The sequence below is a fragment of the Kwoniella dendrophila genome, chromosome 2, assembly GCF_036810415.1.
Source record: "Kwoniella dendrophila CBS 6074 chromosome 2, complete sequence".
Lineage (NCBI taxonomy): Eukaryota > Fungi > Basidiomycota > Tremellomycetes > Tremellales > Cryptococcaceae > Kwoniella > Kwoniella dendrophila.
The window spans coordinates 679,412-703,430 of NC_089477.1; the positions used below are offsets into that span (position 1 = coordinate 679,412).

Consider the following 24,019-nt stretch of genomic DNA (forward strand, 5'->3'; position numbering starts at 1 on the left):
TATTTGTTTAGGTTTTTCTCTTTTTACGGTAGCGTGATGAACCTTTGCATTCAGAAATACAACAAAACTCGATATATTCGTAAGATAAGAGGGATTGTATGATACATGAGCATCGTTGGGACTGTGATCGGAATAAGGAGTCTGCATAGTCATTTAGCAAGGATTGTTAGCTGAATGATAGACTTGACAACAACCCCACCGTCTGACCTATAATAGCATTCTTACTAGAAGATAACACTTATCAGCAGGCAGCTATTCCTGATTGACTGATTTCAACATATCAGAAACACGATATAGACATTGTTGCGTTAGCCTAACTTACAATTGCAGTTCCATTTCATCAACATGATCAACCTTATACTAATCCAACGGTATATCTTGAGCATTGAATCTGTTGAATTGCATGATGAAGTTCTGCTGCTGCCAAGATCAATCTCAAGTGTACCCTGGTCTCAGTCCTCCAATGAATACATGAAGTGAACAGTAAAGTATCATTTGCAAAGGCCATTTAAACGTAATCAATGCGATTACGAAACAAATAGTAATAGAACCCAATCATCTAGTCTGATTATATCAAAAAGCCCAACCCATATCCGCTCTTAGTGGCTTTGGCGTGAAGACGTTCAATTTTGAATGTTTCGTTGCAATTTCTTTCTTACATTTTAAACAACATTTACCTGAAACTAAAATTACTTTTCTTTGCGATTTGAGTTTTGTTCGTTCATCCTGTCTCGAGTCATTCGTTACAGCTGCATGGGTCCCTTTATCTATCTTTGGATCTCTAAATATCCAGCCAGATTGTTTGATTGACATTGAATTATGAAATACCCAACTAAATCCACCTTTCTGGTCTTCACGCTTCGTAACACTAGATCCATTTCCATGTCCAATTTGTAGAGGACCTTCAATGATTTGAAATTCGAAACACCTTTCACATCTATATGACTGTTCATATACTACTAAGTGTCTAGAAGGTAGATATTCTTTGATATTTTTTTCCAATTTCTCGGATCCGACTTCAGGTTCAGGTTCTGATTGTAATTCTGCTTTTTCTATCGCTGTTTCCCCTCCACGGCCGTCTTTAGCGCAACTGTCAATTTGCTTCGTCCTCTTGTTTGCGTTTCCATCTGAATCATTTCTATGATCGAGGATTTGATATTTTAGTTTATTCAAAGACAATATACAATAATTAACCAAACTTGTTTTTCTATCTTTATTACACATTCTAACAACACAATCCGAATTTTGATTTGGTTGACCATAATCATAACCATACAAGTAATCATCATCGGATGAGCTTTTGGTTTTTGGTATTATAGGTGTACCTTTACATAGGATTCTACGTAATCTAGTTAACCTTACTATACTTAGTGGAAGAGTTTTCAAAGTAGGTATATTCCTCAAATCTATTATTTGAATATTTGGGAATGGAAATATATGGAAGTTTGGGAAATCACTTTCGGTTGGACCTATGACAAATTTGATTTCGAGATTAGATTTCTGCGTTTGTGACTTGTTTAGACTCTGAGACTTACTCCATCTTGACTGGTTATCCATTTTGTTGTTTGAGAAATCAACATAACGTACATTTGAACTACTTGAGCCTACCAATTCAAGTAATGATTGAAAATCTAATGATTCCAATACAGGATTGACATTGATGTAAGGTAAATGAGATAAATCGAGTTTGTGGGGTTTATCTTGGTCGTAATGCAATGAATAGCGAATTAAACGAAGTAAGAGGAAATTTGGAATCTGCTGTAACAAGATAGCGGTGTTCGAGTTTGACTGGAAAGGTTTACCCAAAAATCAATAAAACGCAATGGGAGGCAGGTATACCGGTTGGATATTGGAAATGGCAACTCACTGTTATTAGTCGAAACCCTTCAGGCAATTGAATTTTCGTAGATCTAAAAGATCTAGCTGTTCTAGCTTCGATTCCCGATAAAGTATGTATATAGCTTTTATCATCGAGTAAACGTAAGATTTTCTCTTGAATCAAATGGTGAGCTATACCTAAACAAATTCTCACTTCGAGAGGATCTTTATCTGCGTTACCATCTACTTTCAGACTTCTTATCAATTCTATCAATCTCGTCCAAGGTGTTTCAAACTTGTTAACTGTCTTTGATTTTTTCGAGTTGATCGAATTACCATTTCTAAGTTTTATCTTTCCTTTACCTTTGATATCTTGACCATGACCATTATTCGGCATGTATAAGCCTGCTTGATTTGCCTTAGCCAGTCTCTCTAATCTCTTTTGCTCATCTGTAATTGATTTCTCTTCAATTCTTCTGATTTCATTTTCTATGAAACCGTCCTTATTCCATCTATTCAGAATTAACAATATAATTTCGATGATTTCAGTCAATTGTGATTTTCTTCTAATTTCCTTTCTTGATGTATAATTCACAGCTTTCTCTTCGATATCTTCTTCGTCAAGATCAGAATTCTCACTTGATGATGAACTACTAGAAGACATAGATTCTTCTTGATCTGATGAATATGGATCAGAATCATATCCTTCATCTCTACGTCTTCTACGTCTTTCCATTTCTTCGAATTCTAACGAAGCTTCATATGCATAATATTCATCTTCATCTGCGATATCATCTGTAAATCCTTCATAACCTCCTCCGCCATACCCATATCCATATCCATCATCAGAATCTGAAAATTCCTCTTGACCGTATCCGTATATTTCTAATCCCATATTTGATACCTCAGAGACATTCCTTGAAGCAGCGATATCTTTGGTCACTGTCTCTTGGTTGTTAAAAGGCGGTTCTCAGAGCTGGCATGATCTACTATGTGATCAATCATTGTATATATACCAAACATGTTGTATATAAGGGTCAAGTAACGCAAGGTAATGTTTTCATCTTCGCGTTCGAGCCGCTTCTCGAGTTCCGACGGAAGGTCAACCGATTAATTCAGTTCTTTGATCTATTTCACGTTGAATTTCGCTCGATCACCTAGAAATTGACTCACTTTATATAATTCCCATGCAAGCTATGTGTGAGCATCTGACAGTCGGTCGTGACGAGTAAGGATCAAGACGAGTAGAGCAATATGGCATTTGAGACGTAAAGGAAGAGTTATGTATTTATCTTCAAAGGATATCTAGTCAAGTTCTTTTTAAATGTATACATGCCGTGTATACGTATAAATCGATCGATGTTCGAATCATTCAACACTATATGTTCTCCTCCTTCGGCTGGCCTTCATCGTAGAATTCACCCTCCTGGACTGTCGCTTCGCCGTCCTCCTCCTGATATTCACCTTGTGACCACCACGATGTAACACCTAAACCAGATTCAGCAATTGTAGCCTGAAAGTGCATAAAATCGTTAGCTTGTTCGCTTCAACCAAGGGATGTATGAGCTGATAACAGCATGAACTTGACTCACCAAAATCTTGAACCCAGCTTTTTCTATTGGATCCTTATCAGGTACCGCTTCTCCTTCTTGTGCAGCCAACATACTCTGAGGTGTAGGTCTGACATCTTGCCAATCTACTGAATCTACTCTGAATCGTATTGGTTCTCCTTCATCGATATATAGTCGATCTGAAATCGTAGCGTCAACCTTGCAGCTCAGCGGTAACCCTGTGAGTAGATCAGGTGAAATTAGGACACTGACCTGCTACTATACTGTTTGCTAGTTGTTCTGGAGTCAAGAGGGTTCCTTCGTCATCTGGTGATACCCAAAAGAACTTTTTCTGGGATGGATCACTGCATAAGGTTTAAGAAAGATCAGCTGTCGAGATAGATCGGCGGGATCTGTTCAGCTTACTAGGAGGAGTTAGGAGGAAGAAGGGATGGGACTATATAGATATCTTGGAAGAAGCCCAAGCTGACTAAAGATATGAGCAATTGGGTCAGCCAGATGGAATATTTACGAATGCTATGGATCATACTAATGAAGATATAAAGACGTACCTCGAACATAAGATTTCGTCGTTGATACTACTTTTCCAACTATAACTTCACCAACAAAAGGTGCGAATAGCATTAATCGGAAAGAAACTGTTTGACGGTTTGATATTCAGCTTGATCATGATACCGTTCTAAGCCTCCAGCTGACTGACCTTTATAATACATTTGGCCATTTCCCCACGTAACTTTTCCATCTTCAGCCGTAAGTATATCAAAAACAGATAAAGCTAGACCTTTATCCGGTACAAGCTTGTTCGCGTACCTGATAATTGTGACATAAGCTCATATTCGAGATCGTAGTCAATATCAGAGCTTACTTCTTGTTCAAAGCATCCTGTATCGTTATTGCAGGCGAGATGTCGAATGTCTTTGGGGCGATTGGGACTGTATCCTATATAGAAGTTCAGCTAAGTTATCGCGCAAAGAGGGGTTCAAAAACTAGCTCACCCTCACACCGACAAGGACGAACATTCTCCTCTCAGAATCCTCTAATACTATATGGAGCTCATCAACAAGCTACGTAACTGAGTCGTATAGTATTCCTAGCTTATCATACAGTAATCCGCGGAACACAAAAAGCGAAAAACAAAAACAAGAACGTCCTCCACCTTGAAAAAGTCAAATATATCAAGTCAATACACCTTAATTTTACACCTCATATTCTGTCCACGTGATTCATCGGTGCCTGAGCTGTATTCTAAGAGATTTTTAGGTCCACCCAGAAAAATACAAAAATGTTAAAACAGCTACAATACATATCTTTGACATAGGAATATATATAGCTTATCTAGGTATTTTCAACTAGAACAACTTACAACATGGCAGACGATGGTATAGAGTTGAACTTTGCTACTCCTGCTTCGGGTTTAGCAGTTAGACAAGTGGTAGCGAAGAAGGGTGGAAGATGGACTGATCGGTAAGCTCAAGACTCGTCTTGTCCTCTATGTTGCATTGGTAGACAGCTGAACCATGATATACATCAGTGTCAAAGCAAAGCGGGATGCTCGAGACTCATACAAATCGGTAAAGCAAAATGCTACTTCGATACCGCCACCACCACCTTCTTCTCAAGCGGCTCCAGCTCCTGTTCCCGTTACTTATCCAGCTCCTCCTAAACCACGGCCTGCACCTCAGCAAGCTCCTCAAGCTAGAAGCGTTAGTGCAAACGTTAATGCTGTAGCAGGACCGTCACGATCTCAATCTATACAAAGGAACGTCGGCTCTTCAGCACCTAAACCAAGATCATCATTTCCTGCTCAACCATCAAATCGACACCCCGCTTTCAGCAGACCTGAAGCTGGACCATCTCGATCATCTGCTCCATCAACTTCAACGTCTACTCAGGCCAAAGCCGCACCGCAATTCATCTCCTCCTTATTCACTGCTGATCCCCTTCCGAAACCTTCGACCTCAGCTGAACCTGTCCAACCTGTTGGTGCTCCTTCCAATGCACCGCTAGTAAGCGATACATCAACATTCGAAGGTTTAGGTATGGATCCTTTATTGGTTAGACATTTGAAAACCAAGATGCATGTAGATAACCCTACCGGGATTCAAAGATCGTGCTTACCATACATGCTTTCGTCGCCACTTGATCCAGATCGAATTGGAGATACATCAAAACCACTTAGAGATGTATTGATTCAAGCTCAAACAGGTTCTGGTAAAACATTATCATACCTTTTACCTATTATTCAAACATTATTACCTTTGTCTAAATTATCTTATATTGATAGATCTATCGGTACATTGGCAATCATATTAGCACCTACAAGGGAATTAGCTCAACAAATATCTAAAGTAGTTGAACAGTTAATATCGATGAAGTTGGGTTCAGATGATGATGAGGATGATAGACAATTTACCCGATGGTTAGTTTCTGGATTGTTAACTGGAGGTTCAACAAGAACACATGAAAAGGCAAGATTGAGAAAGGGTGTACCTATATTAGTTTCTACACCTGGTAGATTATTAGATCATTTACAAAATACATCATCATTTCAATGTGCAAAAACAATGTTTCTAGTTTTAGATGAAGCTGATAGGTTGATGGATCTAGGTTTTGAAGAAACTATTAAAGGTATTTTAAAAGCTTTAGAAGGTAGAAGAAAAAATGAAATTAATGTTGAAAAAGAATTAGATGAAGAAGGTGGTGGTTCAATGAGATGGTCTTTCTGGAATAGAGGTAGAACAAATATTTTATGTTCAGCTACAGTTGATGCCAAAGTCGAAAAATTATCCGGAATGGCTTTAAGAGATCCTATCCTTTTCCGTGCTGAAAAAGACAACAAGTCAAAAGATCCAAATAACGATACTACAATTGATGGAAAAACAGATGCTGTCAAAGCCGCTATGGAAGAAGCTGGTGCTATTGTCATACCTCAGGAATCAGAGGATAAATTCACACCGCCATCTCAACTCTCGCAAAAATACGTTGTAATTCCAACAAAATTGAGACTAGTCGCTCTCGTAGCTTTACTACGATCTCTTATAGCATCAGCTGCCAAGCAAGACGCAGAAAAGGGTACCAAGATAATAGTCTTTTTGAGTTCTACAGATTCAGTTGATTTCCATTGGAAGCTTCTTGGTGGCGTTCAGATGGGAGAGGCATCTGCAGCTGAGGAGGGAGAGGAGGAAAATGCCGAAGACGATGGAAATGAAAGTGCAGATGGAGTAGATTCCGCAAGTAATAAACCCAAAAAAGCTAAATCGAAGAAAGCTAAGAAGGCATCCGAGTCCGAATTGATTACACTGTCATCACCATTATTCCCAAATACAACCTTACATCGATTACATGGATCATTACCACTCAGAACACGTATGGCATCTTTGAAATCATTTGCAACTGGATCAAATCAACCTTCAGTATTATTCGCTACTTCAGTTGCATCAAGAGGTTTGGATTTACCTTTAGTCAGAGCCGTAATTCAATATGATTTACCCACTGAAGGTGGAGCAAATGAATATGTACATCGAGTAGGTAGAACAGCAAGAGCAGGTAAAGGTGGTGAAGCTTGGGCATTTATAAGTGAAAATGAACAAGAATGGGTTCCATGGGTTGAAAACAAAATGGGTAATGCAGAAGGTAAATCTACCTCCAATGTCAAATTGAACCAGGTTGGTGTAGAAGATGTTTTGAGAAAAGGTTTCGGCGGAAAAGGTTATGAATTTGAAGGTAGAGCAACAGAAGTCCAATTAGGTTTCGAAAGATGGGTCTTGGATGCTGAACAGGTAAGTTCTTGATTTTCGACCGAACAGTTTATCCGCTCTCAGCGCATTTAATCGATAAAAGGATGTATCGCTAATCATCCTATTACCCTATAGAACGCATCATTAGCCAGAAAAGCATTCTCATCTTTCATTAGAGCATATTCTACACATCCTTTGGAAGAAAAGAAATTTTTCCATATAAAATCAATTCATTTAGGACATTTAGCCAAATCATTTGCATTACGTGAAGCACCTGGACAATTAACTTCCACAACCAATGCTAAAGCCAAACCTTCTACAAAAGTGACTAGTTCTGCAACTGCACCTGTCAAAAAGAGGAAACATCAGGATGATGATGATGACGATGACCAAGAAGAAGAACAACAGAGTGGTGGAAAAGAACTAACAGCAAGAAATGAAACTGAAAGAAGAATGTACGAAGCAGTAAGGAAACAAGGTAGAATGATTAAATCTGGTGGTAAATTAGGTGCATTTGCTGGATCAGCAACGAATAAACGTAAAAATATAAATAATATGATGGGTGCTGGTGGTGCAAGTGGTGAATTCCAAGTTTATGGTACGGGGGAATTGGAAAGAATGGTTGCTGGGAAAAGGTAGATCTATCTTTGTAATTTTGCGAATATATTGAACTTTATTTGCTATGTACAGTCTTTTTCTGTTGTTGCAAGACCTCTTCATAAGTTGATTTAGTATCAGATCGTGTTATACGATTGATCATACTCAAACGTAGCGCATCCACTAGACCATATGTATATCGAAGGATTATCGCTTAGTGCTAAACTAGCGCCGAGATGACAAATACTGTAACAACCATGTACAACTTGGTAGCTTTGACTCTGAATCCTTGCGCTCTCACGCTAACAGTAGATCTATTGAAAAAGCTCTAAGGCTTCGTCCACACCTTATTTCCTCGCTTCCCATTCAATTCATTGAGTGCACATACCGTTTCCTTTGATTTGGTGGAGAAGCCACAAATGCAATCCTTATAATTTAGTGATTTGTGGATCGTTCGTCTATTCAAAAGCCATGTTTCGGAACATCATTGTTTACGTTACTGTCCACGAATGATTCATCAGCGTGCTGCTCAAAGAGCATTAGCAATCTTATTGGAGCAAAAGGCAACCGATATTTGCGGACTTGTGATTCTGCAGCACATGGTGATTGGAGGTTTTGACCGCTGTGAGAAGCTGTACTTATCACACAAGAATTACACAGCTAAATATTCTTATTAAGGTTATATCGTTGGAGAGATAATATTCGAAGGAATACGGAATGTAATCCAACGAAATGATCTGAAGAGCTTCTCGAATATCATACTTCTCACGCCTCGTACTTGTATACCAAGAACTACTTCGCCAATGTGGATGCGGAATTCGTTGTTGAGACGTTTGGTTAGTTTCTACTCATTGGTCCATTCGGTGATAGACGGGTTCTATCTTTCAGCACTATGCTATGCTGCAATGTGGATCACGGTCGCTGAGCGATCTCGAGGTACTTATATAAACAGGTCAGAGCGTATAAGATACTCCCCTCATCGCGCTTGATCTTCTTTTTAGTTCTTTATCGATTCATCTTGGTTGTTACTCCAATAGCTGGATCGATTCTTGTCACCTTTGTTTACTTTATGGCTCTTGCTTCATATCTGAAAGGGAAACGGAGAATGAGAAACTTGTTTGTATGAAACGTTTGTCTGTGTTCAAAATAAAGTTTGTGTCTGTGTATCAGAGGAAAACATACGATTCTTGCTTGCTACGTTTGTTTATCATTACTCGTTCGGACACTGCTTACAGGGTTACAGATGAGATGAAAGAACTATATACAAGGATAACGCTTGGATCCCATCGGAAATTGAATGGATGTTTTGTAGGTGTAGTTATGAAACCGAGTTGACTACCTGCTCGGATGTCGTCAGCGACTGTCTCGGAGCTTTATTCTCATATCGTATGGTATAAGACTTCAAACAATAGAAAGGTAGGATAAACTAGCATTGGTCTCATGTACCTTAACCCTTAAAACGTAAGAAAAAGAAAAAGAGGACAATTTCGCATTGATCAACGCGTATTTTAGTCCGATGGAGTTTTGTAGCAGTGTACAACCGTACCTCAAGTAAGAAAGCTTTGATCATCTTTTTGTCTTTTTTTTTCTTTTCTGGTGTATTTTCTGGTATTCTTCTTCTTCTATTCTACCTTATCAATCTTTCAAATGTCTTCGTCGTCAAGTGCATCAAAGGTAAATCCCTTCTGTGGAGCAAGTCAAAACGCGATGCATCTATCGTCAAATAGTAACTTACTAACGCGCGTCGAAAAGAGCTCGGTCAAAAAGAAATCAAAATCAAGATCAAGATCAAGAAAGATACAAAAAGACCAAGACAAAACAGTCGCCCTCATTTTTCCTTTTTATCTTTGTCTCATCTCATCCCAAACTGAATTGAATTGACTTGACTTCTGAGTCACGATTGACTCACTTGAATAACAATTCAATTCAATTGATAATTAATCTTACATTCCTTTAGTAATAACAACGATCATTTTTGACTCATAATATCGAAAAACCCTTTTGCTCTTAACCTTAAATAGTCTTAGATTCCCTTATCTCCAAGACATCCATTCATTCCATTCAATAAATCAACGTTATCTTTTCTCAGTCTCCATATATCATACACCCTGGTATCAGAATCCGGAACATCGATAATAAGCAACAATAAAACAATAGCAGAACAATAGGTGAGTTAGTCTTTTGATGATCAAAAACTCGCGGCGCCGACCCTTGCCTTCCTTCGCAAAACCTCCGAAAACAACAAAAAGACAATTTAAAAAAAAAGTCTTTTTATTGTTCATTGTTCTTTTATAAAACGTAGATCCCCTCTTTCATCTTTGTCATAACTTTTCTTTCCCATCGATCATCTTTTTACAGTATCATTATATTCTTTTTGTTCAAGTCTCTGGTAGACTGGTTACTTATTTAACATTCTTCATCAAGTCGGTGTAACTGTATATACACGTTACAGAGAACAATCAATATTTGTACCGATTACAGAAGTTGAATTATCTTCACCTTCCTTTACTTGGCTTCTTTCTTATTGTTCAAATCCATCTTTAAAACATTCCTCGCGTTTCACACGACTTTATCATTTCTTATTGTTATCATAATATACATGGACATAAACATAGATCATTTAAAACTTATACATATACTTATACAGGATTATAACATTTCTCGCATTTCCCTCAACTTTTGGTCTTTCTTTCATATTCAATCAAAACGTATCTTCAACTTCTATCTCAAGCATATCAATTTATAACATATATTTATTCAGCTACATCAACAATTCATCTTGTAAGTTTGCGTCGCAGTTGTACCAATATAAATGGAAATAGCTCAACTAACCATACTTTCCTCCTTCCAGAATATTTCTTTTATCGTTGACCGAATACACTACAGTATTGGGAAATCTTCTTAAACATAGTATGAACCACGCTCGAACTCAATTATCACAACCTCAACCACGATATTGTTTGACTCCGATCAGTACACAGTTATATCTTTCCGACCTCTCATCATCTTTCTTTCCTTCTATTCCAGTCTCACCACCAGCACCACACAGAAAGGCACCTAAACCACCTGTCTACTCACCAAGAAGAAACAGAGCAAGACACATTAACATGACTGCACCGGCTCAACTTGGCTTATTCACCGTTTTAGAATCTGAAGAAGAATCATACAACCATAACGAAATCATGTACAATATACCTTCGGCCACTGCCTCAAGTGAAGTATTCCCTACCCCATCGCCTTCACCTGCACCCTCCTCATCATCGTTAAACCGACGAAATATTGAAGCTTGGAGAACAGCACCCATCAACGTACCAAGAGATATTGATGAAGATATGGAAATGGACGCAAAATTGAATAGATTATCATGGTCAAGCAAAGGTAGTTTAATGAGTAACACAGCTTTTACAGAAGGTGAAACTGAACATGAAATCACTACACCTTTGATGGAAAGCGAAGATCCATTCGGTTGGTCAACTAGTATACCATTTTCATCAGATTCATTTGAACCTGATGTCGAAATGACAGAAGATACTTTAGGTGGCCATCTATATACACCAACAATTAACACAACAAAATCACCCACACTCGCTGAATCAATAAAGATGGGCAACAGTGCAAGAAGACCACCACCTTTGACTCTTACAACAAGGTTTCTCACTCCTGTCGCTACACCAACAAGCGCAAATAGTCACAATAACCTTTTCAGTGCTATATCAAACGCTTCATCTGCTGAATCAGATTTGATTTTAACTCCAAGAACAGCTACTTCACCTACTTCTGGAAGTTTACTTCCTTCTCTACCAATTATCTCTTCTATAGAATGGGCATCTAGATCATATGCTCCTAAAATTGGTTCTCCAGTAACTCCTACCAAATGCAGAAAACCTAAATCAAAATCAACCAAAAGGAAATCTCCTGATGATCATATCGATTTAGCTACAGCTTTAGAAGATTTATTGACTTCATGTGGTGAAAAATTCGAGTGTTCTTCATCAGATTCAGAATTTTCAGGTCCATCTCCAACTACACCTTCTTCTTCATCAGATTCCGATCTTGATGGTTTCGAAAGTCGATCAATGAGATTCCCTTTACCACCTACTAGATCGACTTCAAGTGCAAACTTCAAAACACCTTTACCTAGTCGAAAATCTACTTCTTCCTCAAGTAATAGACCAGCTGCTCCTTATGCACCTAAAAAAGATAGAAGAAGTGGTAGATCGTCAAACGATTCAAACAGTCCTTTATCATTGAAAAGTGATCATTCTTTCCTGAATTCTTTGTCAACTGGGCAAGAATTCAGAATGAAAAATCAAAGTTTTAAATCACTTGCTTCATCTTCAACATCATCGTCAATCGGAAGTAGCTCTTCAAGAAAAAGCTTACCGGATAGAAAAGCATTACCTGTAGAATGGACAAGATTTTAATTTCTTCAACTACTTCTCGCTCTTGTATACTCAATTGTAATTCTACATTCTAATTAATAAAGGACTATATTCATATACATTTATATATATCAATGAAAAGCGGTTGTCAAATTTAGCATTATTAATTCCTGTTCTCTGTCTATACATTTCATATTTAACGAACGATTTAACGATAAATTTTCATGTTCTACTTCTGATGTTCTTAACGATTATGCATATCTATATTTTAGTTCTGTCCATTGCACACGCAGTTCTTATGGTCTTCAACTTGTCTTTGTCATGCATATCTCCATAATCACAGAGGAATAGCACTCAGAAATGTTTCCCACTGCTTAGTAAGCGGACTTGGCCGCTATGGTTGTACGTACGGTGGTGGCAAGTTTAAACAAAGAAGTCGCCATCGGCTACAGAAATCTCGTTATACATGATCAAAAAAAGAGCACAGAAAGAAATATCGAACGCTCCTTTCATGAAAACAAAGAATAGATAATCTAGTCATCTGATCAATCGGTGTATATCATAGTCAACCACATCATCAACACCACTGCTCAATGTATATATAACCCTCAAACAGCTTTGTACCTACCAAGCTATCACAGTAGCTCAAAAGAGAAGAGTGTTTTACTGCATATGAGTTCCTTCGCCACCTCTGCTGAAAATCAACAACCTCCACTTGGCAATAAGATTAATCAAAATGATACATCAATAGATCTGACTGGAGATGACTCAGGTGATGATGTCCAGTCAACTTTAGTCAACAACGACCATCATCATCCAAACAGTCAACCGGGCATCGCCTCATCACCATCTCACGCTTTGACCACTTCATCTTCATCTTTCAAACAAAATACTACCGCCGGTCATTCGCACGGACCTTTTTCATCTTCATTTTCAACTTCAGCAAACAATATAACCCCCAAACCAACATCATCTTCAAATGATCCTTTGTTTTCCACTTCTTCTCTGGAACAACAACCTCACCTTGCTTCGAATGACACGATAGACTCAAATGGTATAGTTTATACTGGATCAAATATGAAATCACCTTCATCTGCTTCAGTAGCAGGTCCAAGTAAACAAATTGGTGGTTTTAGTCAATTGGCGAATGGAAATGCTTCCTCTTCTTCTTCAGCAGGAGCAGTCTGGCCACCAAACAGTAATAATTCATTCATAGGTTCCAATTCCAATTCACAACAATCTCAACGTATACCACATGCTATAGGTGTTAATGGTTTACCACCACCATCTTCACATTCTTCAAGCTCAACAGGAAAAGATGCTTCATCGGCAATAGATTTAACAAGTAGAAATATACCTTCACCACCTCCACCAAATGTCGATAAACAGCCAATTTGTATCGGTGCATTATGGTCACAAGCTATAATGCTTTATCCATGTCCTGCTGTTGTGGTTGGTGCTCAACCTCCTCAAGGAAGTAAAGAGAGATACGATGTTGTAGATTACAGAGGTGCAGAATTATTGAGAGTTAAATTGAAAGTATGTCAAGAACGATTCCACTGGCACAAGAACCTATTCTTAGAATCAGTCAGCTGACGAGATTTTCTATTTTTACAGCATAAACAAGCAGGTCAACCGGCAAGAAAGGGAGAACCAGGTAATATACTCATGAGAGATACCATACAGGTTGTGACTCGTGAGCTATTATCTTAATGATCGAATCTTGATGATCGAATCAGACAATGAATGAAGCTGATGACATATTTTTAGCTGGTCTCACAACCTTTGTTGGTGATCTCGACGCTCAAGTAGCAGACCCTTTGGCTGCGCTCATGCAAAGAGGTTTAGTCAGGCTAGAGGGATTTGTACAAAGAGTACAGCCTGAATCAGTGAGTACACTCGATCCGTTGCCAAAATACTATGAGAAAGTAACATTCTGTAATAGGTCCATTTTGCAGTTCGAGTCAACGTCCTCCTTTTCACTTTACCTTCAAATGTGCAATATATAGCCAATATGCTTGCAACCCTTTCCCTCTACCTACTTGATCCAGTCCCACCCTATGATCCAGCTCGACATACTGAACGTCCGAGATACGAAAATGCCCATGGAGGTGGTCACATAGCTGCTCAAATGACATTATTAGCGCAAAGGAGGGCTCAAGCTGGTAATGGATTTGGAATGGTATTTTCGGACAGAGACCGAGATAAGGCAACACAGGTAGAAGTACAAAGGAAACAGGTTGATGAAGTATTCAAAAGTTTGGACAATGGTGGAGAATTAGAACAAAGTGATCCAGGTAAGTCTGTCTCCCGCTTTTCTCTTTCGACAAGTCATACTGATTTTGCCATAAATCCACTGAGTATAGGTCCGCTCATCAAAACCAACCTCTTCCCCCATCAGCGACGGGCTTTAACCTTCTTTCTTCAACGTGAACAGGATTCCTTGAGTATGAAACAAGCGAAAAAGAACGCTAAAAAGGTTTTGAAAGCGCTCAAACGGGAAGATAGCACCGACGCCACCAATTCGGAAGAGCAAGATGGGAAATCTAAGGAAAAGGAAAAGGATAAAGCAGATGATCCGGGATCTCTTTGGGAAGGTTTACGAGATGATAAAGGCAAGGTTAGAACTTGGAAAAATAAGATAACGGGCGAAGAAATACGAGCGAAGAAAGGAGAGAGGCCGGATGATAGTAAAGGTGCGATTTTGGCAGACGATGTGAGTGAATCAGCTTCTCCTGATTGAACTATATGGCTGACTTGACATTTCGTAGATGGGTCTGGGTAAAACCTTGTCCGTAGTATCACTCATTGCCGCAACACGAAGCTCAGCACACGATTGGGCGAAGAGCAAGATAGAGAGAATCGAAACAAATTCTAATGCTGCCGAAAAAGACGATAGTGACCTGAAATCGTCTTTCAAGACCAAGGTGTTTGGTATGCCTGACATCGATGCCGACATTATTGATAGTAAAGGTAAAAAGCGGAAGCGAGATGCAGACTTGAACAAAGCTCTTTCCAATCGTCGATCACGTATTTCTACCAAATCAAAAGGTACCTTGTTGGTCTGTCCAATGTCAACCATTGTCAATTGGGAAGATCAAATCAAAGAACATTGGAATGGTCCTGTTGAAATCGTTGGTGGAGCAGCTGGAGTCATGCCTCCAAAAGTCATCGAAAGAAAATGGAAACCACCGAAGCCAAATGGTGAAGATTCTTCCGAAGATGAATTACTAGACGATTTCGATGTACTTAAGGTGTATATCTATCATGGCCCAAGTAGAAGACCAGATCCACAATTCATATCAGACTTTGATATCGTCATCACCTCTTACAACACCCTTGCCAACGAATTCTCCAAGCAAACAGGAGCAGAAACCGAATCAAATACACCCACCGAGACTGCCGAAAATAGTGGAGAAGAAATCGAGGTTTCTGGTGATACATCTACCAACGGTCGAGCTACCAAACCAGAGGTGGAAGCGGAAATTAAAGCTATGGAAGTAGCTGCTTTGATGAAATCAACCAAAAAAGGTAAAGGCAGAGCGAAGGTTCCATTGACGGAGACTAGTCCTTTGCAAGCGATTGATTGGTTCAGAATAGTCCTAGATGAAGCTCAGTGAGTCTGACATCGACCGGCGGCGTAAAGTGAATAATGCTGACGAAATCTTTAGTTACATAAAAACCGCATCTACGGTAGCATCTCAAGCAGCCTGTGCTTTGGAAGCCGATCGAAGAGTGGCTCTTTCTGGTACACCAATTCAAAACAAGATCGAAGACGTATGGGCACTCTTCAAATTCCTTCGGGTCAGTCCTGTCGATGACAAAGACGTTTTCACCCAGTATATCTCATCGCCTTGTAAATATGGAGAACAGATCGGTGTCGCTCGACTTCAACTTGTCATGCGATGTTGTACATTAAGACGAACGAAAGACTCAACCTCTGAAGACGGTAAGAGGATTCTCAACCTGCCACCTAGAAAAGAAGTACAGTTATGGCTTGAATTACGTGAAGATGAGAGGAAAGTTTACGATGCACGAGCTACTCAAGCAAAAGATGCTGTAGGGAAGATGAGAGAAAAGAACGAATTGAGTAGGAACTACGCCAACGTCTTACAGGAGGTCCTTCGACTTCGACAAATTTGCAATCACGTAGATTTAGCTGCCAATGGCTCCGTTGAGGAAGATTATGATGGTACTGTCATGGATTATCAAGTCGCTGTCCAGGGTATAGATAGAAATGGTCTCAATCAAGCTAGAGCTGTAGCTGTCTGCTGTTTCTTGAAAGAAGGTGCTGGCGCGTCTTGTACAGGATGCGGATATGATTATGGAGATTATTTCCCTGATATAGGTTTAGGTGGTGTAGAGGAATTTCAAACAAAGGATGAAAAGCCTAAAGGCAAAAAACTATCTGTTAAACCAATTCTGACCAAATGTTTGCATCTCTATTGTAAGTCGTGTATCCATTTCCTGCGATACGGGCTCTTACCTGACTCAAACCTATTAGGTCCTGCTTGTTTCAAAGCTCAAGTGTATTCCGATTACTCCAAACGATTGAAAGCTACGATCGCTCGAGCATGTGGAACTTGTAACGCTATGCTTAGATTACCTTCTGATGTAATTGAAGTTGTTCCACCGGAATGTGAACCTTCCGGCGACGTCGTCACTGATCAACCCAAACGAGCAGCAAGAAAGAAGTATGTTCGACCTCCAGGAGAGAAACCCAATTTATCCACCAAAATGCAATATCTTCACGATGAGTTGCTTACGCTATCAAAGAAGAATCCAAATTCGGCACATTACGATCCTTTTGCTGGCGATGAAGACGGTGTAGAAGAATTAGATAATGAAGGTAGACCTTTGATAACGAAAAGTGTTGTCTTGTAAGTAGTCGCAAGCCTAATTGACCCTTGAAAGATTCTTCGCTAATTCGACCATGGTCATAGCTCTCAATGGACAACGATGCTTGACCGGATTTCAGATATGTTAGATGAAGCCAACATCCGCTATGCTCGGTTAGATGGTACAATGACTAGAGAAGAGAGATCTAAAGCTATAGACGCCTTAAAATATAAGAAGCAGATAGAAGTCTTGTTAGTATCTACTCGAGCTGGTGGTGTAGGTTTAAATTTAACTGTCGCATCAAGATGTTATCTTGTTGATCCTTATTGGAACCCTTCTGTCGAAAGTCAAGCAATTGATCGTATTGTGAGTGATTCATTCCTCGATCACCTAGCTATTCGTGTTTTGAGTACATAGCTAATAGCTTATGATCTAACAGCATCGAATGGGTCAAACAAGACCTGTCTTAGCTGTTAAGTTGATGATCAAAAATTCTATCGAAGAGAAATTAGATAAAATACAAAAAAAGAAAGCAAGTTTGGCACAGCTTTCATTGAAAAATATGAGTAGGAAAGAATTGATGGCTCAAAAGGTTAGTCGCTGCCTCCCGTGTAATGACCTGGTAATATCAGCTTATCCTTTGCTTTCTTAGACCGAGGAATTGGCCGATTTATTCAGTTAATTTCCCAAACCTATTTTGTTAAGCCCCTTTATCGTCCTTCTCTTGCCCTTGGGAATAGAAATGTCAACACATGAATGAAGAAAATATAGTATAATTTGACAAACGTACGATGAAGATCAAGATACATTGCTACCCTTTTTGTTTATGTAGCAAGTAAAAATACACTCTAATTTAATTGTAAATAGTTCTTTCTTTCTCAATCAAATCAAGCTTGACAACTCTGAAATACCTCCTTGAAGTCAACCTCTTGAGTTTGCTATCTAGCGTGAAAAGCTGGATATTAGAAGTTGCTTTTTGGGTTGCTCACCTAATCAATCTTGTTATATGAATAATTATACTATATGCATACAACAATAACAATTTTGTTACACCGTGTAAACTACAATACAGGATCGGTACAAACAGAATTCAGATTACTATAGTTTCTAAACAGAGCGAAGCAAACAGACTCCTTATTTAGTTGACAATAGTATTTATAATTTTGCTTTTGCATTATCCTTAAACTGTTTCATCTCCATGCCGTCGGCTTCATCCAATTTCCAATCATCCCATAAGCCTTCTATGTCAATAGCTCTTTTCAAAGGACCTTGACCATGTCCCACATCATATAGTATTCTATCTTTCATTGATTCTTGACCTGGTGCATGAATTGGAAAATCTGGTTTTTGATCATACCCTAACATAGCTGATTGAATCAAGATTGCTCTATAGCATTCAGTTATTGAATTAATTACTCTCATTCCGATAGAATAGATAAAAAGAAGATAATGACTCACGCAGTTAATCCATAAACAGGTTTAACACCTTGAATTTCTCTTCCAGTCAGGAATCTATGGAATCTTACAGGACCATTGCCCCAATTGACATCTCTATAATTATAAAATTTACTTCTATTTTTGATTTCTTCTTTTTCCTGTTCATCGTCATCTTCTTCTGCTTCTTCTTCATCCTGATTACATTTTTCGTCATTGTTATCACTAGTTTTCGTATTGACAGTTTTCGAATTTGCATATGATATGGATGGTGGTGGAGGTATAGAATCAATTACCCAACTTGGGATTGTATTAATTCTATGTGAAATTCTATAATGAAATGAAGGTATTTTTGATGGTTTTGAATGTAAAAAAGAATTTAATGGCATTGAAAATAATCTTTTAACTTCTGATGGATTTATTAATGGTGTTAATGTATGATCTGTTATTACGAATACAACTCTTGTTGTGATGAAACGTAAATGATTAAATCGAATTACATGTTAGTTACCTCTCATCAACTCATCAAAGGAGGAGAAAGTATTAGAAGAGCTAGCTAGGTAGAGGGATATTGATGCAATACTAACGGAGTAACAATCAATGAATTACCAGTTAAAAATTTCTCTAATTCACATAATTTCCTTACTTTGTCTGTGTCCATAGGTAGACCGATCTATAATACATCCAAGATATGGTTGCATGTTAGAAAACTTATTCAGAGCTATCCTAATATCGGCTCAAAAGAAAAATGAATTTGGATTTACCTCTTCGAATGCTTCTCTCCTCTATATACATAGACAAAGAAACAACACTTCAGTCAGCTTAGAATACCCAGCTAGTATGACTCAATTGTATACCAAGAATACTCACAGCCGTACCTTCCGCATGAATATCACCTTCTTCATATTTACCTCCAGGTAAAGCAGTATCATGTGCATAAGTACGCATATCTCCTGCTCTGGTAGATAGTAGTACATATAAATCCCCTAAGCGACCTACAAATAAGCTTTAAAGAATACACCATAGAACATCAGTGTTCAATCTACCACTTCACCTATGGATATACGCTAGGTAAGCTAAGGTACTAGGCTTACACAACAGCTACAGCAGCTGAGCGTCTTTTAGGATACCTTCTTTCATCTTTTGGCGGTACATATCGCTGTAACCTATATATACACCTACAAAGGTTATGTCATGGACCCGATCAGCTGGATTGCATCTTAGGTAAGTTTGTTATACATACTGTAGAGATTCAGGCTTCAGAGGAGGTAAGACAGATTCGATATTCGGAGGCATATTGGTTATATGACCAAAAGATCGCTTGATCCGCTGGACGTTCGAATGTTATACGCGTTTTCCGCAATTTAAAAATTGACTGTACCAGGTTTCATGCTGACAACTATATTTGTATCTATGATTGCAATTTCTAGTATACCATGCAATCTCCTTAACTTGATACTCAACAGACATGAAATGCGATATATGAATGTTTGGTTCTCTCTTTGAGTATCTTTTGAAAGAGGATGGGACTTGATATTTCACGTGATGTTATACTGTAGATAGAGTTTAACCGTTTTGCAGCCGATAGCCTCCACCCAGTATGACCACATATATGACGTCGAAGAAAAGATAGATAAACGATGATTACATAGCATATTAAAAGTACTAGCTGGACTACTGCTATAATTTCCTGGAATGTCATGCTCGAAGAAAAGTCAACTTGGTGATAAGAAAGTTGGAAAAATCTCATTTACAACTGATTTGATAGTTTACAGAAACTAAGTAATCTGGACAACGCTCCAATTTCTGTACTTAGATCAAAATTATCGATCAAAATATAAAACAACAAAAATATCATCATGTCACACCAATCGGGTTTAACTAGATTGATAGTTCATCCTAATGATTACCCTTGTGAGTGGTGACTGGACTCGCAATTACCTGTCAGAGATACCAGTCCTCAGTTTCTGATGTGAAAATCAAACAGGGGGTAAAGTAGGAAACGATAGTTTAGCAGGAAGGTTAACTAAGAATGCTTGTGAACCTGAATTCGAGTTCAAGCCTGATCAACCATATGCTGAGGTAAGCAGGAGCTTCTATGCTGACTGTTTCATTGTGAAAATAAAGTGGTTAAATATCGTATCATTGCTGACATGACGACCAATGGTTATACAATTGGGGTAGTTATGGATGGGAACTCATCCAACCAATCCAGCATATCTATATTCGGATAAGGAAAAATTATTATCAAAATATTTAGAATCAAACCCTGATTTATTAGGTAGTTCAGATACTAAATTTGGTTCACCATTTACAGGTAAAAAAGGTAGTGGAACAGAAGATCAAACTAAAGGTCATGTACCATTCTTATTTAAAGTTTTAACTTGTAAACAAGCTTTACCATTACAAATTCATCCTAATAAAGATTTAGCTAAACTATTACATGAACAAGATCCTGAGAAGTATCCAGAGTAAGTGTATTTCCTTTCTAGAGTGTATCCAAGATCATTTCTCCATACAGTACATACATGTTTAGCCCAAGTCAATTTGACCGTATTCCGTATCGCACAAACAAACCATTCTTCGATTAATACAAAAATTATGCTAATTCACTGTAATTGATGTGTTGCCGTATTGTAGCGTAAATCATAAACCTGAAATAGCAGTTTGCTTAGGATCATCATTTTTGGGATTTGCATCATTTAGACCATATGAACAAATTAAATCTTTCCTTAATAGTATTCCAGAAATTAAATCATTAAATTCTGAAATTCAAAATAATATACAAACTTTTACAAAGGAAAGTACAGGTGATAATTTAAGATCATTATGGGAATCTTTCCTACAATTAAGTGATAATGAACAATTTGTAAAAGATTTTTGTAAAAGAGTGATTGAACAAGGTTCACAAGAAGCTTTTAAAGATTTTAAAGGTGAAGGATTTAGTGATAAAGAAAAAGAAAATTTATTAAAAGCTGTTAAAAGTTCAAATGAAAATTATCCTGGTGATGGTGGTTTATTCTCAACTTTGTGAGTTGATAGCTTTTAATTACTTTGTCGGTCATCTCAATCCAAAGATATAGCTGAATCAATTCTGGTTTTCCTTGTTTTCCTTCCCCATATACAGATTCTTCCTTAATCTCGTTGAATTGAAAAAAGGCGAAGGTATGTATGTAGGTGCTGATGGACCACATGCATGGCTTGAAGGCGGTAAGCACAAATCAATTATTAGCTGAAAACGCTCACCTTTCAAGTAATCATAAGCTGACGTTTTACTTATGTTTTAATCAGAAATCGTCGAATTAATGGCAATTTCCGATAATGTATTAAACGTAGGATTTACACCTGATGAAGATAAAGATGATCCTTCATTAGTTGGTAAAACAGTTACATGTCAATCTAAAACTCCTAAAGAATTAATCTTAAATTCAAATAAATTTTCAAAATCAAATAAAGGAAATACAGTAGTTTATCAAGTACCTTTTGAAGAATTTAGTATATTAAACATTAAAAATGATGATTCACTAAAATCATTCGATGGTCCTGCTATAGCTTTAGTTTTAAATGGTCAATGGGAGATTTCTCAATCGTCAACAAAGAAGTCAGAAGAAGACAAGGTAGAAAATGCTGAAGAAGGATATTGTTATTTTATTGGTGCAGGTACAGAAACTACATGGAAAAATGTATCAAAGAACAAGGATGAAGCTGAGATTTGGATCGCGTTTTATGATGCTGATGCTAATAAAAGTGAAGTTGGAGAAAAATAATGATTATCCAAGTGATAATACATATAGCTGTAGTATATAATGGAAAAAGGGATTTGTTGTAGAGGTTATGAAGTCTTTGTAGGAGTAGCTTTGAAAAGCAGAATGAAAGAAAGATTAGTTCCTCAATACATGCATTGAGTGTTATGATTTTTTCCCCTGTGCTTATTTGCAAGTCTCGGAATCGTTATACTGTACACTGCTTTCCAATAAACAACTCATATAAATTGCTTTGATGATTGTGCGAACGCTAACACCTTTGAACGTGCAAGACAAACATGTTCTGATGAGGACATTTAGTGATGATAGCTTCTGGGGCAGCTGTATACATTATTAGCATATTTCCAAAACGTCGATGTATCATTCATTTGCATGCCTTCGTATGCGGTACAAAAGGTAGTACGCTCGTGAAATAGATAAAATTGGATAGCTTATATGCATATGAGTTTATTGTATCATCTCTTATTCTAACTTGTATTTTTACCGAATGTAAGCCTCCACCCGGATAAGCTTTGTGATATTATATTTAATTGATGCCTTATACTCCTATCAGAAAGACGTATGGCTTGAATGTTTCTATAAGCATCCTAAGATGGATTATCTAGAATCTATAGAATTTATGCCTTGTTCTTTTTGGCTTGGGCTTCATTGTAAACTTTGTCGTTTAATCCAGCTTTATTACGAGCGATCTAAACATATATTAGGCAATCGTTAGCAAAAATTCAATTCAATTGGACAGGCCAGTCATCCATCGATCAGGACTTTTACGTTCGATTTTATTATTTTGAATATTTTCTTCCACTCGTTGGATTGATCGAATCTATATATATATATATAAATATATTTTGATAATAAATAACTCACTTCAAGTCCATAAAATTGAACTCTTGTAACTAAAACTGAATTTTCTTCAGAATACAATTCATCAGAACGTCTTCTTATTAAAGTACCGAAATTGTAATCTGTCACTCGTTTCTCGTACTATAATACAACAAGAGATCATAAATCATCAGTCTTTGCATTTCGTTTTTATTTCAATTTAAGCAAGGTTAGACCCGATATAATTCAATAACATTTAAATCTTCTGTTTCCTACAGTTGAGTTAAATGATAATACAGTGATAATACTCACAGGCATTATGAATTTTCTCCATCTATCTTTGCCTGATAATGACTTCATTGCTTCTTCATCAATAACTTTCAAGTTATCTTCAAATTTAAATTCTGGAAATATTTCTATCAAATTTTCATATAGTTCTTCATCAATTCTAGTTAAAAGGTGAAAACGAGCATAGTATTAGTATAATGATCGTAAACATCCTGCAATAATAATTTGAGAGTTCCCGATATCTTCTTCATCGGAAAATGACTAGAAAACAACAACACTCACGGGGTGAATTTTATTTTACTTGGTGGAATACCTGTTATCATTTTCTCGTATGCCTAAATATATGTGTCAAAACATTGTACTGTTAGTTATATGTATCCTGGTTGTGTCGAATATATCGTTGCATCCATAAGACGTAATGATTGTCCATAACCTGAAGAAGCATGATCAACCCACCTCCAAATGTTCGACTGTTTTAACAGCGAATTGCATTTCAATTTCCGGGTTGTTACCGGCTGTTTCAGCATCGAAAGACATTATTAACGAATTGTTCTTTGAGTTCAATGTATACCAGGTTATTAGTGTTAGTTGTCGTAGGTATCTTTGTTGGAAAAGAGAATCCGGTCCTCTTATTTGAGTCTATTGGATGATTGAATTGACGTTATTTGATATGCTGACCGAAAGGAACACCCAATTTCAACAACATCAAAAAAAGTTGAAACTTCGAGCGATATGTCTATCGTCATTCACAACTACTGAAAATTCTAAGT

At 37.7% G+C, this 24,019-nt stretch overlaps 8 protein-coding genes across 8 annotated transcripts; 4 read left to right on the top strand and 4 right to left on the bottom strand.

Moving 5' to 3' along the window:
• Positions 1-573: 573 nt before the first annotated feature.
• Positions 574-2,713, bottom strand: L201_001674 (uncharacterized protein; the record flags this gene model as incomplete). Its single annotated transcript, XM_066217461.1, has 3 exons — positions 574-1,469; positions 1,536-1,788; positions 1,868-2,713. 3 exons carry the CDS (start codon positions 2,711-2,713, stop codon positions 574-576), a joined length of 1,995 nt encoding a protein of 664 aa, XP_066073558.1.
• A 483-nt stretch (positions 2,714-3,196) lies between these two features.
• L201_001675 (uncharacterized protein) lies at positions 3,197-4,408 on the bottom strand (the record flags this gene model as incomplete). The annotated part of the gene is made up of 8 exons (XM_066217462.1): positions 3,197-3,331; positions 3,411-3,568; positions 3,642-3,733; positions 3,795-3,858; positions 3,941-4,027; positions 4,090-4,199; positions 4,255-4,328; positions 4,385-4,408. The coding sequence occupies 8 exons, from the start codon at positions 4,406-4,408 to the stop codon at positions 3,197-3,199; spliced, it is 744 nt and encodes a 247-aa protein (XP_066073559.1).
• Positions 4,409-4,755: 347 nt separating this feature from the next.
• L201_001676 (uncharacterized protein) lies at positions 4,756-7,765 on the top strand (the record flags this gene model as incomplete). Its single annotated transcript, XM_066217463.1, has 3 exons — positions 4,756-4,853; positions 4,921-7,168; positions 7,262-7,765. The coding sequence occupies 3 exons, from the start codon at positions 4,756-4,758 to the stop codon at positions 7,763-7,765; spliced, it is 2,850 nt and encodes a 949-aa protein (XP_066073560.1).
• A 2,870-nt stretch (positions 7,766-10,635) lies between these two features.
• On the top strand, positions 10,636-12,147 carry L201_001677 (uncharacterized protein; the record flags this gene model as incomplete). Its single annotated transcript, XM_066217464.1, has 1 exon — positions 10,636-12,147. The coding sequence occupies one exon, from the start codon at positions 10,636-10,638 to the stop codon at positions 12,145-12,147; it is 1,512 nt and encodes a 503-aa protein (XP_066073561.1).
• A 630-nt stretch (positions 12,148-12,777) lies between these two features.
• Positions 12,778-17,626, top strand: L201_001678 (uncharacterized protein; the record flags this gene model as incomplete). Its single annotated transcript, XM_066217465.1, has 12 exons — positions 12,778-13,644; positions 13,723-13,801; positions 13,876-13,994; positions 14,051-14,402; positions 14,472-14,552; positions 14,676-14,821; positions 14,877-15,721; positions 15,777-16,552; positions 16,610-16,985; positions 17,049-17,310; positions 17,384-17,536; positions 17,597-17,626. 12 exons carry the CDS (start codon positions 12,778-12,780, stop codon positions 17,624-17,626), a joined length of 4,086 nt encoding a protein of 1,361 aa, XP_066073562.1.
• A 473-nt stretch (positions 17,627-18,099) lies between these two features.
• Positions 18,100-19,674, bottom strand: L201_001679 (uncharacterized protein; the record flags this gene model as incomplete). The annotated part of the gene is made up of 7 exons (XM_066217466.1): positions 18,100-18,331; positions 18,403-18,840; positions 18,966-19,051; positions 19,143-19,163; positions 19,249-19,384; positions 19,473-19,556; positions 19,622-19,674. The coding sequence occupies 7 exons, from the start codon at positions 19,672-19,674 to the stop codon at positions 18,100-18,102; spliced, it is 1,050 nt and encodes a 349-aa protein (XP_066073563.1).
• A 563-nt stretch (positions 19,675-20,237) lies between these two features.
• L201_001680 (mannose-6-phosphate isomerase, class I) lies at positions 20,238-22,145 on the top strand (the record flags this gene model as incomplete). The annotated part of the gene is made up of 6 exons (XM_066217467.1): positions 20,238-20,292; positions 20,366-20,460; positions 20,563-20,849; positions 21,019-21,408; positions 21,506-21,588; positions 21,670-22,145. The coding sequence occupies 6 exons, from the start codon at positions 20,238-20,240 to the stop codon at positions 22,143-22,145; spliced, it is 1,386 nt and encodes a 461-aa protein (XP_066073564.1).
• A 614-nt stretch (positions 22,146-22,759) lies between these two features.
• L201_001681 (uncharacterized protein) lies at positions 22,760-23,786 on the bottom strand (the record flags this gene model as incomplete). The annotated part of the gene is made up of 5 exons (XM_066217468.1): positions 22,760-22,831; positions 23,007-23,123; positions 23,274-23,409; positions 23,532-23,584; positions 23,706-23,786. 5 exons carry the CDS (start codon positions 23,784-23,786, stop codon positions 22,760-22,762), a joined length of 459 nt encoding a protein of 152 aa, XP_066073565.1.
• Between the last annotated feature and the right edge of the window lie 233 nt (positions 23,787-24,019).